This window comes from Canis lupus, chromosome 1 (genome assembly GCF_003254725.2).
Source record: "Canis lupus dingo isolate Sandy chromosome 1, ASM325472v2, whole genome shotgun sequence".
NCBI lineage: Eukaryota > Metazoa > Chordata > Mammalia > Carnivora > Canidae > Canis > Canis lupus.
Window position 1 is genome coordinate 111023919 of NC_064243.1, and position 18132 is coordinate 111042050.

Below are 18132 nucleotides of genomic sequence, written 5' to 3' on the forward strand. Positions count from 1 at the left end.
TGTAGCATGAAGCAGGGGTGTTGGAGCCATTTTTAACATGGATAGATTAGAAAGGTAGAGTTCCTCTCAAGCTCACATGGGACATTCACACTCTGGGCCATAAGATACACCTTACCAAATTTAAAAGAATAGAGATCATACTATGTCTGCTCTTAGACCACAGTTAAATTATACTGGAAATCAATAAACTAAACTGGGAAATGAAATCCCAAAATATATGGAGATTCAACACATACTTCTAACATGAGTTAAAGTAGAATCTCGAGAGAAATTTAAAAATATTTTGAACTAAATGAAAATTAAAACACAACTTATCAAGATTTGTGGGATGCAGAGAAAGCAGTGCTAAGAGGGAAATTTAAAGCACTGAAGACATATATTAGAAGAGAAGAGAGATCTAAAATCAACCATCTAAGCTCCTACCTTAGAAAATGAGAAAAAGAAGAGCAAGTTAAATCTACAGTAAGAAGATGGGTTGAGCACTGGGTGTTATGCTATAGGTTGGCAAATCGAACTCCAATAAAAAAATATACAAAAAAATAAATAAAAATAAAAAACAAAAAATAAATCTAAAGTAAGAAGGAAAGAAAAGAAATAATAAGAATTAGAGCAAAAATCAAATTGAAGACAGGAAACCAATAGAAAAAAAAAATGAAAACAAAGACTGATTCTTTGAAAAATTAAAATCAGTAAGCATCTAGCCAGGCCAACTAAGGAGAAAAGAGAGAGAATGTAAATTACTAATATCAGACATGAAAGAGGAGACATCTTCGGGTCCTATGGGCATTAAAAGGATAAAAAAGGAATACTGTGGATGAACTCTATGCCCACAAATTTGATAACTTTGATGAAATGGACCAATTCCATGAAAGAATTTGCCAAAACTTACACAAGAAATTGACAATCTGTTAAGGAAATTAAATCAATAACTAATAATCTTCCAAAACAGAAAAAAACTCATTAATTTGTGAGGAAAACCAGTGAAGACACAAGAAATCCTCCAAAGGTTAAATATACTCTCACAGAGCTAAGTCTCAGATGTGGTGAGGAGAGTAGCCAGCTGTGTAAGCATTTGTCTGTATCCTCTACTGCCTGCAAAATGCCTTCCTTTCTCTTACTGCCTTAAAGGTCAGTAAGAATGCAGGACCATCTCAACCTGGGTCATCTGAATTGATATTCTTGACTAGCTTCTATTGAAGGAAGAGAGAAAAATGAAAACATAAATTGAGTTTTTTTCTTTTAATTCTTTATTATTAACTATTACTAACTAACTAGCTAACTATTAAATTTAAAGGAGTTACTTGGTGTTTACAACACCTATAACATTTTTGTTGTTGAGTTGGTTCATGGTGGATGCTGGAATGATTGACTTTCTCCAATTCTAAAGCAGGATCACTAAAGAGACGAAATAAATTCTCAGCTTTCCTACTTGAAATGAGATAGTGCTCTTTTGCAGTGCATATTTTCTCCATCGAATAGGTTCATTTATGAATATGACTTAATATCATTTCTCATGTAAATACCACGTGCAAACCAATTACGCGACTGGAGCTCCTTAACACAATTTCTCATTGGTACCCTGCCTTTGATACTAAGATAGAACTTAAATGCTGAGAGAAGGAAAGGAAATGACAGGGTGTTTTGGTATGCACCACTGGATAAAGGAAGTTCAAGTTACTGTTAAGTGTGTGATCTCTTCCATAGAGCCTGAAACTGGGTGAAATGACCTTTCCCCCCTTCCTGCATTGCTTTAACATTGTAAAGCCACCATCAAAATGAAACTTTAATCTCTTAAACATTTGAGAAGGGTCATGCCAGGGATCCTTGGGTGGCGCAGCGGTTTAGCGCCTGCCTTTGGCCCAGGGCGCGATCCTGGAGATCCGGGATCGAATCCCACGTCGGGCTCCCGGTGCGTGGAGCCTGCTTCTCCCTCTGCCTGTGTCTCTGCCTCTCTCTCTCTCTCACTGTGTGCCTATCATAAATAAATTAAAAAATTAAAAAAAAGAAGGGTCATGTCATAAATGTTGTACAAATTTCTATTGAAATGGCTTTGTAAAAAACTGTTTTTTGACTAGCAAAGCACTTTCATGTCCTCAAGCCACCATGTCAGTCCCAAAAGATATATTAAACTATATCTTTATGGATGTATACTGAGTGTTTCTGATGATACCAAACAAGACTGTAAGCATTATGAACTCTAGCTGGATGGCAAACTTCTCCACATAAGCTATTTACTTTATCTGCCTCCTGCAGTATGTCCCTTCACCTCATCTTTAGGTGCTAAAATATTAATGTGATAACTGGAAGCTTGGCTTTTAAGAAGCCAGAGACACCAATAAGTGAGTTTTTTTGGTGGGGGAGTATGGGAGAAAGTCAGAGGGTAGAGAGAGAGATTTTTTTTTTTTAAGATTTTATTTATTTATTCATGAGAGACATACACAGAGAGAGACAGAGACACAGGCAGAGGGAGAAGCAGGCTCCTTGCAGGGAGCCTGATGTGGGACTCGATCCTGGGACTCCAGGATCACGCCCTGAGCCAAAGGCAGATGCTCAACCGCTGAGCCACCCAGGCGTCCCGAGAGAGAGATTCTTATGCAGGCTGCATGCCCAGCACAAAGTCTAATGTGGGGCTCAATCTAACAACCATGAGAACATGACCTGAGCTGAAACAAGAGTTGGATACTTAACTGGCTGACCCACCCAGGCACCCCACTAGCATTTTTTTTAAGTACCGAGAGGAGTACGTATGGATGTGCCAGAAAGTGTTACCAAGCAGTCACTGTAGTGCCCCAGAGCCTAGTGCCACCCAGTCATCAGTGTGGCATTTTCATTTTTTTTTTAAGTTGGGGATAATGTGGGGCTACCCATAAGATTTTATACAAAAAAAAAAAAAAATACACTATTTGAAGTTATTTTAAAAATGAAAAAGACTCAATCCACAAGAGATTCCTGTGACCTTTGCTTTTCCCATTAGCAGGTGGTCCCATAAGTGTAGCCCTACCTCTTACACAGTTTTTCAACTTTGTGGCAAAATTACCACCACCAGTTTCTTTCCCATGAAAAACAACACATATACATGTCTTTTTAATTCTGAGAGTGAGAATGACTCACACTGTGATCTATTCATTATATGCTTATTGAGCAGCTCCTACTTGCTGGAAATAAAGTCCTTGTCCTTGTAGATAATATGTTCCAGTGTAGACAGACAAAAAAGAAAGTATGAAAAGAATCCTGTTTTACTGCTTTCTTTTCTGGATGCTGTAGAGAATTGATGTGCTGCCAGGTGTTAGAAAAGTACATGTTGAATCCAGTGTCTGCAGGGAGAATACTTCTTACCAGGATATGAAGATTTACTGTCTGCTTGGAAGCTGAATGTTAATAACTAAGTGACAGATCATTTCCACTCAAATGTGCCTCTCTTCATTTCTTTTGGTACTTCAAATTCCCTAAACGTTAAAGTATCTTTCTAGTAAAAGGACACAACGCAAAATCATTATTCATTGAGTTTTGGTTTTTGATGGTGTGCTTCAAAGGACGCCTAAAGGTGCCAGGGAACTTGGCTGTGCTCCGTCCCTCCACCTCCATTTTTTTCTGTCTTTGGAGTTGAATTCTGTCACAGTGCTTCACATTCAGACCTATACAATAGCCTTTGCTAATTGTAAAATATTTTTTTTAAAGTTGAAACTGATATGGCATACAGTGACTTAGAAGAGTTTATTATTCTCATGAAGATAGCTTATTAGAGGCCATATGATGCCTCAAGCATAGAGGTCTGTGTTTACCTTTGTGTGCACAGCATTTAACACTGTGCCCTAACACAAAAACATTCCCATACCCACATGCCAGAGAAAAAGAGCAAAAGTTATTAGGACAAAAAGCATTTGTCCACTTGAATCCTATTTCCAATTTGATAATATCCCCTTCTAGTTTGTCCTTGGGGTCTCCACACAATCCATGATAAACCCATGCTAATACATATATGGTTTTACTAGGCCTTTTGAACAGGGCCACCAAGTTTGATGTTTTCACGTTGTGTTGCAAAGCTTTGATTTTCAGGCATACAGATAGCCTGAATTATGTGGGTTCTACTTGTATTCCTGATATAACCAAAGAAGAGCCACTTTCTAAGTATTCTTCGGAGTAGTAACATGAATTTTCCTGTAGTTCATTGAAGTTTCATGTCATAACCTAAGGGTAAAATTTTGAAATCTCTGAATAAAAACATTCACTTGTGCATATGTCTAAATTCTCTTTATCATTATAGGAACCAAGAGTCAACATAATATGGAGAGTAATCAAGAAGTGGGATTAGGCTACATTTCTCCCAAGGAGCTTTCGTCCTGGCAGACCTGGCAACAAGGTGCAGGTAGTTTAATAACCAAGTGTCAAGATTCCATGAAAAAACTTCAAGGGAATATTTCTCATTTGCAAAAACAAGGTGATTTCCCCTGCCAGGTTTGGGCAGGAGTGCCAATTCATATATCTGAAGATGAGAACTGTATACTGACTCATATAGAGGATGTTTCCAATTGCCTAAAAAGCCAAGAATTTCCATCTTGGAGAGCCCAGCATTCTTGGAGGAAAATGTATCTGACAGAGTCACATAATTATCAGTGTAGGTGTCAGCAAATTTTGATGAAAAATAATTTCTGTAAGTGTGACAGCACCAGTTGGGTCTCACATCACAATGATAGTGTGGGAGTACACAGAACAGAAAAAAATTACAGCTGCCATGACTGTGGAGAGAACATCATAAAGGTTTCTTTGCTTAATCAAGACTTAATACAAATAGGGCAAAAGCCCTACCCCTGTAATGAGTACAGAAGAGCCTTCAGTGATGACTCCGGCTTAGAAGTTTATCAGAAGTTACAATTAGAAGGGAAGGGCCACACCTACAGTCCGTGTAGAAAGGGCTGTAGTTACAGTTCAGCTCTTTGTATTCATCAAAGTGTTCATAGAGGAGATGGTTGTGTTTTTGAGAGTTCACATCTGCAGTCCCATCAGAGAAAACATACAGAAGAGAAGCCATGTAAGTGTGGATATGGTGAGAGCTTCAGTCAGTGCTCCTCTCTTAACACTTGTGAACTTATTCACACAGGAGAGACATCCTGTACATGCAATATTTATGAGAAAGACTTCAGTCATAGCTTAGACCTTAATAGTATTTTTAGGGTTTGTACTGTGGAGAAACCCCATGAATATGAGGAGAATGGGAATGTCTTTAATCAGAGTTCTTGTCTTCAAGTCCACCAGAAAATCCACACTGAAGAGAAACTATACACAAATGTGGAATATGAGAAGGGTTTTATTTGTAGCTCAAATCTTAACATTCAGCATAGAGTTCACATGGAAGAGATTCCTTATAATTCCAAGGAATGTGGTAATGACTTCAATCTGGCCTCACATTTTCAGGACCTTCAGATAGTCCACACTAGGGAACAACCATATAAACATTATGCATGTGGTAACAGCTTCAACCAAAATTCATATTTTCAAGGTCATCAGAAAATTCACATTGGAGAAAAAGCTTACAAGGATTGTGGGAATGGCTTCAATTGGAGTTCAAAACTTAAAGATCGTCAGAGAGTCCACACTGGAGAGAAGCCATATAAATGCAATGCATGTGGTAAAGGGTTCAGTCATAGATCAGTTCTTAATGTTCATCAGAGAGTCCATACAGGAGAGAAACCTTATAAATGTGAGGAGTGTGACAAGGGATTTAGTCGGAGTTCATACCTTCAAGCCCATCAGAGAGTCCACACTGGAGAAAAACCGTATAAATGTGAAGAGTGTGGGAAGGGCTTCAGTCGCAATTCATACCTTCAAGGCCATCAGAGAGTTCACACTGGAGAGAAACCATACAAATGTGAGGAGTGTGGGAAGGGCTTCAGTCGGAGTTCACACCTTCAAGGCCATCAGCGAGTCCACACTGGAGAAAAACCGTTCAAATGTGAGGAGTGTGGGAAGGGATTCAGTTGGAGCTTTAATCTTCAAATTCATCAGAGAGTTCACACAGGAGAGAAACCCTATAAATGTGGCGAATGTGGTAAGGGCTTCAGTAAGGCCTCAACTCTTCTGGCCCATCAGAGAGTCCACACAGGAGAGAAGCCATACCAATGTGATGAGTGTGGTAAGAGCTTCAGTCAGAGATCATACCTTCAAAGCCATCAGAGTGTCCACACTGGAGAGAGACCATATATATGTGAGGTATGTGGGAAAGGCTTCAGTCAGAGGGCATATCTTCAAGGTCATCAGAGAGTCCACACTAGAGTGAAACCATATAAATGTGAGATGTGTGGGAAGGGCTTTAGTCAAAGTTCACGCCTTGAAGCACATCGGAGGGTCCACACAGGAGGGAAACCATACAAATGTGAAGTATGCACAAAGGGCTTCAGTGAGAGTTCACGCCTTCAAGCACATCAGAGGGTCCACACAGAAGGGAGGCCCTATAAATGTGAACAATGTGGTAAGGGTTTCAGCGGGTTTTCAAGTCTTCAGGCTCATCACAGAGTCCACACTGGGGAAAAACCATACAAATGTGAGGTATGTGGAAAGGGCTTCAGTCAGAGATCAAATCTTCAGGCTCATCAAAGAGTCCACACAGGAGAGAAACCATACAAGTGTGATGCATGTGGTAAGGGTTTCCGTTGGAGCTCAGGTCTACTTATTCATCAGAGAGTCCATAGTGGTGATAAATTCTATAAAAGTGAAGAGTATGGTAAGGATTATCCTTCACCAGAGAACCCATACAGAAATGAAGTTCTATAACAGTTCTATTTGTTTTGAAGTCCTCAAATAGGAACTGAAATTTTCAATGCACTAGAGTTCTTATAGTAGAAAAAGAATTTCTTTAATGAAAATGTAATGCATTCACAATAGTCAGACCACACAGCAGAGATATCTAACAAGAGAGTTTCCATAATGGGTTTTGTGACAACTTTAACAGGCATTGCACATGACTTAATTATCATTGTACTAGGGCTTATAAAAGATAAGAGTAACAAAAATACAATGATGAGTGTGTCTAAATCCATGTCCACTCTAACATAAGCTTTAGTGAGAGAAAGGGCTTCATTCATTGCTGAGTTACAAAACCATGACATTGCATAACTCAGTGCAGGTGCTCAATACTTTTTGCTAAATCACTAAAAATGTATAAAAGTGTCATATTTGAAAATTTTATTAAGCTCATTCCCCACCCCCTACCAAGAAAACAATTTAAAAATGTATTTGGAGGAAGAATCCTGCAAGTAATCTTAATATAAGCACTTCAAGTGGGAAAATTTACTTGAAATGTAGGATAGATTCAAGGAATACTGCAATGAAATTACATGAATTTGGCTGTAACCTTGCTGGAATTGGTTTCCATCCTTTGTCCTATCTCAAGCAGGATAAGCTAAATTCTTACCATTTGGTCTCTTTCTATACAGTATACCATCAGTTTAAGTTTAGCTGTGTGTTTGTGTATGTGTATGTGTGTGTGTATGTGTGTGTGTGTATACACATATGTGCACTTTAAATGACAGTACAAACTGATAATGTTTTTGGTTACACTGCATTTTACGTAATTGACTTTCTACCCCTGCCCTGTGTGTTAAGGCAGAGTTTTACTGTAATATTCGCAAAGTGTCAGAAATGGTTACTAATGAAAAATACTTTCTTAATAAAACTCAAAATTACAATACTTTGGTTTTTTTAGTCTCCATATTGACATCAAAGTTCTTTGGATCTAACCGATTTCTAAGAGTTAAATTAAAGCCTTTGTGCAATTCAGACCTCCTTAGACAGAATCTGTGATGCTTTTGGAGGGCTTTAATTTTATCAAGTTCTATATCCTTATCCTCCCAGTCACACAAAGAAAGGAAAAATCTGGGATCCCTGGGTGGCGCAGCGGTTTAGCGCCTGCCTTTGGCCCAGGGCACGATCCTGGAGACCCGGGATCGAATGCCACGTCGGGCTCCCGGTGCATGGAGCCTGCTTCTCCCTCTGCCTGTGTCTCTGCCTCTCTCTGTGTGATTATCATAAATAATAAAAATTAAAAAAAAAAAAAAGGAAAGATCTTGAATTTCTCTAAACATCTTATCAAATATATTGGTTACATAAGATAGGATTTTTTACTTGTTGGTCTCTATCTTACAAAAACAATACATTCTGTTGGGAGTGAAAAATACACAGGTTTGTTAGACAAGTGTCATAATATATATTATATATATAATTATATATTTAAATATATATTTTATATATATAATGTGTATATATAATAGATATACATATATATGTAAACGTGCATACCTACAGGAAATACAGAATAATGTATGATAAAGCAATTTTAATAGAAAAAAATTTTACAATGAGGGTAATTTTTTAAACTGGAAATAAATAGGGATTTGAAGGAGTTTCTCCAAGTTCCTATACTATGGAGTTATAGAAAGTAAGGAATTGATCCAAAATGATAGGAAGGAATTGCACATATTGTGTAGTGAAAATGTGTATTGTACCTTCATAATATCCAGCTAATTTAAGTTTGTATACATATATGTTCAAATACATGTTTCATAGATGATGTATAAAAGATTACTCATAATCATGTATACAATGGTTTTCTCTGACAAGCAAGGTTTTGGCTTAATCTTTTCTTTCTTGTACTTCATTTAAAACTTTTTTCAACTAACATTTACCAGTTGTACTGAAGTAATAAACTACTGATATATCATCCTTTATAGGTAAGAACTCATAATATGATTGTTCTATTTCACTGGGTGGCTTTATAGCCAAAACTAAAGAATAAAAATCCCTGACATTAATTTTCAAAATTCCCTGGGTTATTGAGGATACAGATAAATTAGGTGTCAGCACCTTTATCTTTCTGTGAAATTTCTTTAGATCTCAAAGATCATGCAGCCTAGAATGCCCTAGTACAATTCAGTAGTGTTATAAATTGGTGCATTATAATTTTTCTATCACGTCCCTCATTGGATGAACAAGATGACCAAGGGACTCACCTAACCTGGCTTCAAAGGTGCTAGTTCAAATTGCACAATATCATTAGAAACCAGGGCTTCTAATACATTTCTTTACTATCATTGTTTATAAGGGAAGATTATGAGAGCTCATGGTGGTTTTATCATTTAGGGTGCTCTTAGTTGTAAGTAACAAGAAATGTAAGAAACAAGAAATGTAACAAGAAATGTAAAAAGAGTTGCCTAAACCAAAAATATTTCTCAGTTCATATAAATGAAGAGATACAGGTAGGGTAAGACTTGGGTCTGGGTCAGCCAAGGAGGCCTTGTATTGCTTTTCTTTAATTCTCTTACCTCTGTCCTTGTGTATGAACTCATCTTTAGATTGCTCACAACATGGCAGTATCACCATTTTTCCTCATAGCTGAGGGAAGAGAGCTTCTGTCTCATTTAGGATTATGTAGTCCTAGCTCCCACAAATGCATAAGATCTCTGTCGTCTCCAATCCCCACTCAAGACTGAGACTAAACCAAGATGATTAAAAATATCCCTCTTTCCTGTAAATAGACTAGCTTGCTCCTAGTGATAAGCAATATAGCAGATTACACTGGGAAAGTGGCAAGAACATGGATCTCTGAGAATCCTGGGGCACAGATACATAGGGATGGCCAAAAGCTGAGGGTGAAGAAGGAACATTGAGAAAAATCCTCCAGCACTCCAGTCCCTACCCTAAGCACCAGGTAACATTAGAAAAATTTGAAGTGGTGTACTAAAGATAACTATTACAACAACAGAATTTAATTCCAACTTAATTCCTGACCAGATTGCTTCACCCTAACATCCTAGCAGAATAGCAGTGCCCTAGGCAAAAATAGTATTTACTTCAGTCTCCACTGTTTCATACATGTTATTTGGCATGCAATCAAAAAACTACAAAATGAGAAGAACAATCATCTGGCAAGCAACAGCAGACTAATTAATAAACCATGCATTGAGATGAACTAGTTTTGGAAATATTAGAGAATTTTATGTAACTAGTTGATGTGTTGAGTGCTTTTATGAGAAGGACAGACAATATACATGAACAGATGGGGGATTTCCGTGAATATTAACAAAGAATCAAATAGGAAATGCTAGAAAAAATTTATCACAAAGGATGCTCATGAAGGACTCAACAAAACAGAATAGTCAGAACTTGAATATAGGTCAATTTAAATCAAACTAAAAAAGTGTGAAGGATACAGAAGAGAGTTTCAAAGAACTGTGGGAAAACTCTGGTCTAATATGTGTTAAATTAGAAATCTAGGAAGAGAAGAGAGCAAGAATGAGAAAATAAATATTTGCAGATATAATGGCTGAGAATTCCCCCCCCCCCCCCAAAAAAAGACCTCTACCAGATCCAAGAACCTCAGAGTACCCAAGCAGGATTTTAAAACAAACAAAAACATGATCTATTGTTTCCAAACAGCTGAACATGAACAAGACAGACAAAATATTGGTGGCTGAGGAAAAGGACAAATTACATACAAGAAACAGATGAGAAGAAGAGCAGACTTCTAATAAAAAAAAAACAAACAAAAACAAAACAAAACAAAACAACGAGCCAGAAGTCAATGGAGTGATATCTTTAACATTCTGAAACAAAATACTGTTAATCAGAAATTCCTAGCCCAGTGAAAATGTTTTTCAAAAAAATATGCAAAATAAAGATTTTCAGATGAATAAAAGGTAATAGAATTCACTAGCAGCAGATCAGCACTATAAGAAATATTAAAGAAATTTCTTTAGACAGAATATTATACCAGGAGTAAATTTGTATCAGAAAGAGAGAGAGGGAGGAAGGAAGGAAGGGAGAAAGAATGAACTTTGAAAATGCTTAAAATCAAGTCAAGGGCAGCCGGGGTGGCTCAGCGGTTTAGCACCACCTTCAGCCCAGGGTGTGATCGTGGAGTCCCAGGATCACGTTGGGCTCCCTGCATGGAGCCTGCTTTTCCTTCTGCCTGTGTCTACCTCTCTCAGTCTCTCATGAATAAATAAATAAAATCTTTAAAAAATCAAGTCAAATATTTTTCTCATTTTTAATCACTTGAAAATATTCATTAAACCAAAAATGTGAGCGAGGTTTTGTGAGTTTATAGCTTATATAAGAAGTAAAATGTAACAATACCATAGAACAGAGCAGAGAGAAATTGGAAGTATGCTGTTCTATACCACATGAATTGGCATAATATTAGAAGGTAAACTGTGAAAAATTATAGGTGTATATTATAAGCCCCAGAGCAACCATTAAAAAACAATTTAAAGGGACGCCTGGGTGGCTCAGCGGTTGGACGCCTGCCTTTGGCTCAGGTCTGATCCCGGAATGCGGGATCGAGTCCCACATCAGACTCCCTGTGAGGAGCCTGCTTATCCCTCTGCCTAGGTCTCTGCCTCTCTGTCTCAGTCTGTGTCTATCATGAATAAATAAATAAATCTTTAAAAAACCCAACAATTTAAACTGGTATATAATAAGCCAGTAGTAGAGACAAAATGGAATTATTAAAAAAACAAAACTCAATCCAAAAGCAGGAAAATTGAATAACACATGGTGGAAATAGTAAAGATTAGCATGATGGTAGGTTCAAATCCTGTGATAATAATTATATTAAATGTAAGTGTTCTAAACACACCAGTTAAAACATTGTCAGACTGGATAAAAAAGCAAAACCTAACATAGGCTGTATGTTTTCTATAAAAAACTTTTTAAATATAGAGGTTAAGTGGGCTAAAAGATGAAGAATGAAAAAAGGTATGCTATCCAAAACTAATCCAAAGGAAGCTGGACTATTACATTCATATCAACAAAGAATTCATACAAGGAATATTACAAAGTGTACAGCAGGTAACATACAATTCTAAATGTATATGCACCTAACAACAGAGTTGAAAGATTCATGAAGCAAAAACTTATAGAAAACCACAAGTATATTTGGAAAACTAAACCGTTCTCTTAGTAATTGGCAAAACAAGATGATAGAAAATCAGTAAGGATATAGAAGACTTGAACAACACTGCAACCCAACTTGACTTATTTGCCATTTAGAGAAAATTTCATTCAACAGTGGTTGAATATATATTACTTTCAAGTGCATTTGGAATGTTTGCCAAGATAAATTGTATTCTGAGCCATAAAGCAAACCATACCAAATTTAAAAGAAGTAGTCATGCAAAGTATTTTTCCTTTAATCCAAATGAAATTAAACTATATCAAGCAAGTGATAACCTTTTGCCAACCATCAGGAGCAGCAGTTCCAGAATGGGTTGACATTCTGTAAATGTTCCTGTAAATATTAGGAACACCTTTATGCCTCTAAAATGAACAATTTCAACAAGATGTATGAATTCCTTGAAAGACAAATCACCAAAGCGTACACAAGAAGTGGACAGTCTGGGACGCCTGGGTGGCTCAGTGGTTGAGCAACTGCTTTTGGCTGAGGACATGATCCTGGGCTCCTGGGATTGAGTCCTGCATCAGGCTGCCCTCGAGGATCCTGCTTCTCCCTCTGCCTATGTCTCTGCCTTTTTCTGTGTGTCTCATGAATAAATAAAATCTTTTTTTAAAAAAAGAAGTGGACAGCCTGAATAGTCCTATATCTCCTAAACGAGTTGAATGTATAGATAAAAACCATCTAGCACTGGGTGTTGTATGCAACTGATGAATCACTAAATTTTACCTTTGAAATGAATAAAACAGTATATGGTAATTAAATTGAATTTAAGTAAAAAAGAGAAAAACTAGCAAATAATACCTAGGGGCAAATGGCTTTACTGGCAAATTCTAGCCAATTATTTCAGGAAATAAGATTACCCTGATAACAAAATCCAACAGTGACATTTTAAGAACAGAAAACTATTGACTGATATCCTTCATGAACCTAGACATGGAGATCCCCAACAAAATATCATATTTAGCAATTTCTAAAAAGAATAATGCATAATAAAGTAGTATAGATTCTGAAAATGCAGATTGTTTCAATATACAGAAGTCAAACTGTCTAACTCAGAAGGGAAAGAAGCATTTGACAAAGTTGAACATCAATTCATGACTTAAAAAAAAACCCAACCCAAACCTAGGAATTAAAGGGAAACTTCCTCAAGCTGATAAAAGACATTGGCAAAAATATTGACATCATTTTTAATGATGTCATTTTTTAATGTTTTTACTTTAATTCCAGTTAATGTTAAAAAGATAAAATGCAAACTGCTAGAAGGAAAGAAGATTGGATACTTTTCACCTGTAGTTTGGAAACAAGGCAAGGACTTCTACTCTCACTACCTCATGTCAATATCATATGGGAGGTACTAGCCAGTGCACTAAGGTGAGAAAAATAAAGAGGAAAGGAAGAAATAAAACTCTAATTGCAGAAGCTAAGATTATGCAGAAAAGTTAAAGGAATCAACAAAAAAAAGCTAGTAGAACTAATAATTTAGCAAAGTCACTAGATACAAAACTAAATATATACAAAAATCACTATATTTGTTCTGAACTATTGGAAATTGAAATCAAGAAAGAAAAAAACAGGACCATTTACAATAGCACCAAATATATAATGTGGAGGGGGTAAGAGACATGAGTGTATGTGATCTTTATGCTGCATATTACAAAATACTGATGAAAAATTTAAAAGACCACTCAAACAAATAAATATGAGTTTGTCATGGAATTGAAGACAATCTTGTTAAGCCATTTATCCTAATCTATAAATCCAGCACAGTCCCACTCAATATTCCAGAAGGAGTTTTTGCAGAAATTGACAAGCATTTCTAAAATCTGCAAGAAGTAAAGAAGAATGGCCTAAAACATAAAAAAGAAAACAATATTGGAAGACTCACATTATCTGATCTCAAGACTTACTATAAAGCTTCTATAATCAACACAGTGTAGTATTGGTAAAAAGATAGACATATAAAACAGAACATAATAGACTCCAGAAATAGACTCACATATATATGGTCAATTGATTTTTGGTAAATGTGCCAAAGCAATTCAATGGGAGAAATAGTCATTCAACAATGTATTCAGGAATAATTATTTTTTTTATTCAGGAATAATTAAACATCCATGTATGTGCAAAAGAATGAATCTCAACCTATACATCATACTATACAAAAAAGTTAATTCAAAATGGGTCTCTTTAGATCTAAATGTAAATCCTAAGCAATAAGGGGTCTAGAAGAAAATGTGGGACAATTTTCTTTATCACTTTGAGTTAAGGAAGGAGTTCTTAGTATGATCCATATAAGAAATTTAGTAGACTGTACTTCATCAAAATTTAAAACCTCTGCTTTTCAAAAGACACTGTTATGAAAGATCAAGACTCTATAGATTGGGAAAATATTTTCAAAATATGTTAAAACAGGATTGTATTCAGAATATATAAAGAATTCTCAACATTGAATACTAAGAAAATAAACAGCTCACTTAAAGACAAGTTTTGAAAAGTGCTTCAAAGAACATATATGGATGTCAAATAAACATATGATACTGTGATCAACAAAACAACCACAATGAGATAGAACTACACACACCTATTAGAATAACCCAAATGAGAAAACCAGACAATATCAAGTGCTGAAAAGGATACAGAGCAAGTGGAGCTCTGAGACATAGCTGTAGAAATGCAAAATACTACAGCCACTTTGAAACACAGTGGGGCAGTTTTTAATGAACATACACATTGCATACAATACAGCAATACCTTGAAAACAGGTTCAAGCAAATATGCAAAGGTTGATGGCAATATAATTATAACTGCAAAGCCTCAAAACAACCTAAATATCCTTTATCTGGGGAGTGGAAAAGCAAACTGTTATAGGCCTACAATGCAATATTACTTGGCAATTAAAATAACAAACTATTGGTATAACAGCATGAGTGCATCTCAAATGCATTATATTAAGGGAAAAGAAGCCAGACTCAAAAGGCTACATACTGTGTGATTCCATTTATACAACATTCTGGAAAAGGCAAAATAGCAGTGACTAGTAACACATACTATTTGAGGATAGAGCAGGGGGTGATTATAAAGGGCATGAGGGAATTTTTTGGACTGGATGGAAGATTCCATATCTTGATTTCAGTGACATATATGTTAGTCAAAATTCACAGAACTGCACGCTAAAAAGAATAAATATCATATGTAAATTATACCTCGATAAACTGCCTTGAAATGAATGCCTGAACATTGATAAATAAAATTGTATAGAAAAACTCAATGTGTAAGTGAAATATTTGAAAATTCAAACTCACCAACTCATCACTCAGATACATACTGTGAATACTTTCATCTACTATGCATCATGTTATATAGGCAAATACCTCTGTATAATATTTTCCAAAACTACAACTATAGGATGCATACTATTTTCTAACTTTAAAGAAATTCATCAATATGCTAAAAATATTTACCCTATCAACAAATTAATCTACTACATCCTTTTATTGGCTACATAGTATTCTACAGCTTATGTAGCAATTTTTACTTATTTCTTAATGATGAATGTTTTTCACTCTCCAAAAAAGTCAATGAAAAATTGAGAACCATAAAATTTCTCTTCTTTCAAGTCTCCTGTTAACTCTGTAACACAAAGTAATCAATTGTCTTAGCAGACTTACATGACTCATAGTTCTTATACAATAGATATTATTAACGATTGAAAGCATATACAATAAAATCACATCCAAATGTAGCTTTCCTTTAGGAGGGCCTCAAAACCATTAAACACACACCTTCCAAAGAAGTCCTATTTCTTGCACTGGAAAGCAATTTGGGGAATAACAGATGAACACTAAAAATGTGTGTCAATATTTGCCCAAATCAGGCCCAGATGTACCATTCCTTTTTTGAGCAGCCTGAAATGATGAAGCACAGCTTGTAATTATGCCCTGGATAGCATTTTGGCTTCACAGTAACAGCTGAACAGCAATGTGAGTGATGCATGCCAGCTTAGAGGAAGAAGTTTAGTTTGAGAACTCTTAGATTTTATATTTGACCACTCATTCATGTAAGGATAAAGAAATTGCATTATAGACTATATTTCTTCAGCAAACCATATATGAATTATATACATAAATTCTGAGTTTATTTGCAGTAGACAATTTGGACAAACCAGGTATATCCAGTTAAAGCCTACTTTTAAATTAGAATTTAAATTTATTGATTATTGGGATGCCTGAGTGGCTCAGTGGTTGAGTGTCTGCCTTCAGCTCAGGGCATGATCCTGGGTCCTGGAATTAAGTCTCGCATCAGGCTCCCTGCAGGGAGCCGGCTTCTCCCTCTGCCTCTGTCTCTGCCTCTCTGTGTGTGTGTGTCTCTAATGAATGAATAAATAAAAATCTTTTTAAAAATTTATTATCTTTATGCTAGTAAATATTATTTCCATTTTTTAACTATTCACATTTTTACATGGTAGTTAGATTGATATCACAATTCCTAAGATATTCCAGGGAGAGGTGGTGAATTACCGGGTCAATATTAATTATTTTCTTTCCATTTTTGTAAGAGAAATTTTTAAAAGGTTATTGGTCCCAAAGATATATATTTTAAATTTGATGTTTCCTGAACACCTTCCTTCCAAAAAGTATCTAAGAGTATCCACATTCTTCATGTCCTCATGAACAATGGATAACCATTTCTCATCAAATAAAGGTGATCTGCTTTACCTGCCTGCCCTAGAAAATTAATTTTTTATGAAACATGATAAAATCATCCAGAACTTTCATAATTGTTCATACAAAATATCTGGCATTCAAAACATTATCAAGTTTGCTAGGAATCAGGACCAGATAAACAAAAGCAATTCGGGTGATCTAGACACCAGAGTTATCTGACAGACTTAAAAATAATATTGAGGGGATCCCTGGGTGGCGCAGCGGTTTAGCGCCTGCCTTTGGCCCAGGGCGCGATCCTGGAGACCCGGGATCGAGTCCCACGTCGGGCTCCCGGTGCATGGAGCCTGCTTCTCCCTCTGCCTGTGTCTCTGCCTCTCTCTCCCTCTCTGTGTGACTATCATAAATTAATAAAAATAAAAAAAATTTTAAAAATAAAATTGATTAAAGCATTCAAGAAGAAAGACAAGAAGATGGAAAGTTTCACCAGAGAATTTGAACTCCTAAAGAAACCTTAGAACCAAAAAAATACAATAACTAAAACTAACAGATGATAGCTAGATTTACTGTGGTAATCATTTTGCAATATATACAAATATTGAATCATCATGTTGTACGCCTAAAGTTAATATTCTTTTTTTTATAAATTTATTTTTTATTGGTGTTCAATTTGCCAACATATAGAATAACACCCAGTGCTCATGAGTGCCTGTCACCCAGTCACCCCCACCCCCCACCCACCTCCCCTTCCACGACCCCTAGTTCGTTTCCCACAGTTAGGATTATACATCAATTTCTTTAAAAGGTGGTTCTTCACCACCCAAAGCAACCTGGATTCCATGGACCATCTAAGTCTCCATGCATGGGCTTCAGAGAGTCAGAGAATCTTCTGAAATTATCTATACAATTGTTTGAGTATGTTTATTTGGGGAAGAAGAGGGCCTATTAACTTTCATCAGCTGCTAGAGAGGGAGATCTGACTCCAAACCCCCCAAAAGCTTCAGAATCACTGAAAGTCCTTACTTTCTTAGCATGCCCTCTACAGCACTCATGAGCTAGCCTGTTCCTACCTCTGGACATCTTCCAAAAATAAATATAAAAAACAAAAGCTACCTACTTTATTGCCTACCTGTATTAGTGGGGATAGGCTAACTGCTGTAAATCAACCCCCCACATCTCAGAAGCTTAACACAATACGATTTTATTTCTGGCTCATTGTCCAGTAGAGAACAACTGGTTAAAGGGCAGCTTCCCTGTGATGAGTCAGAGACCCAGCCTCTGTCATCTTTGTAGCTCCAGCCTCCTCGGTGCTCTTTTCATTCTGTTGAGAAACACAAAAATAACAGAGGATCAAGCATTGGGGTTTCCCTGAACCAGGCTTGTGAATGGTGTTCAGGGCTTCCCTTCACATTCCGCAAGCCTGAACCCATGTGCCACATCTAACTATAAGGGAACCTGGGATATGTGGCCTAGCCCCAAAGGAAGAAGTGAGTTTGGGGAGCAGATAGCAATCTCTGCCACACT

General features: G+C 36.5%; 1 protein-coding gene across 5 annotated transcripts in view; it reads left to right on the forward strand.

Moving 5' to 3' along the window:
- Window positions 1-11018, forward strand: part of ZNF112 (zinc finger protein 112) — a 45913-nt gene extending 34895 nt beyond the window's left edge. For all 5 annotated transcript variants that reach the window (XM_035712510.2, XM_049109446.1, XM_049109445.1 and 2 more), the window contains one exon: window positions 4265-11018. In XM_035712510.2, coding sequence (XP_035568403.2) covers window positions 4265-6768 — 2504 coding nt within the window. In that variant the 3' untranslated portion in view covers window positions 6769-11018. The remainder of the gene's footprint in view (window positions 1-4264) is intronic.
- Window positions 11019-18132: the final 7114 nt, after the last annotated feature.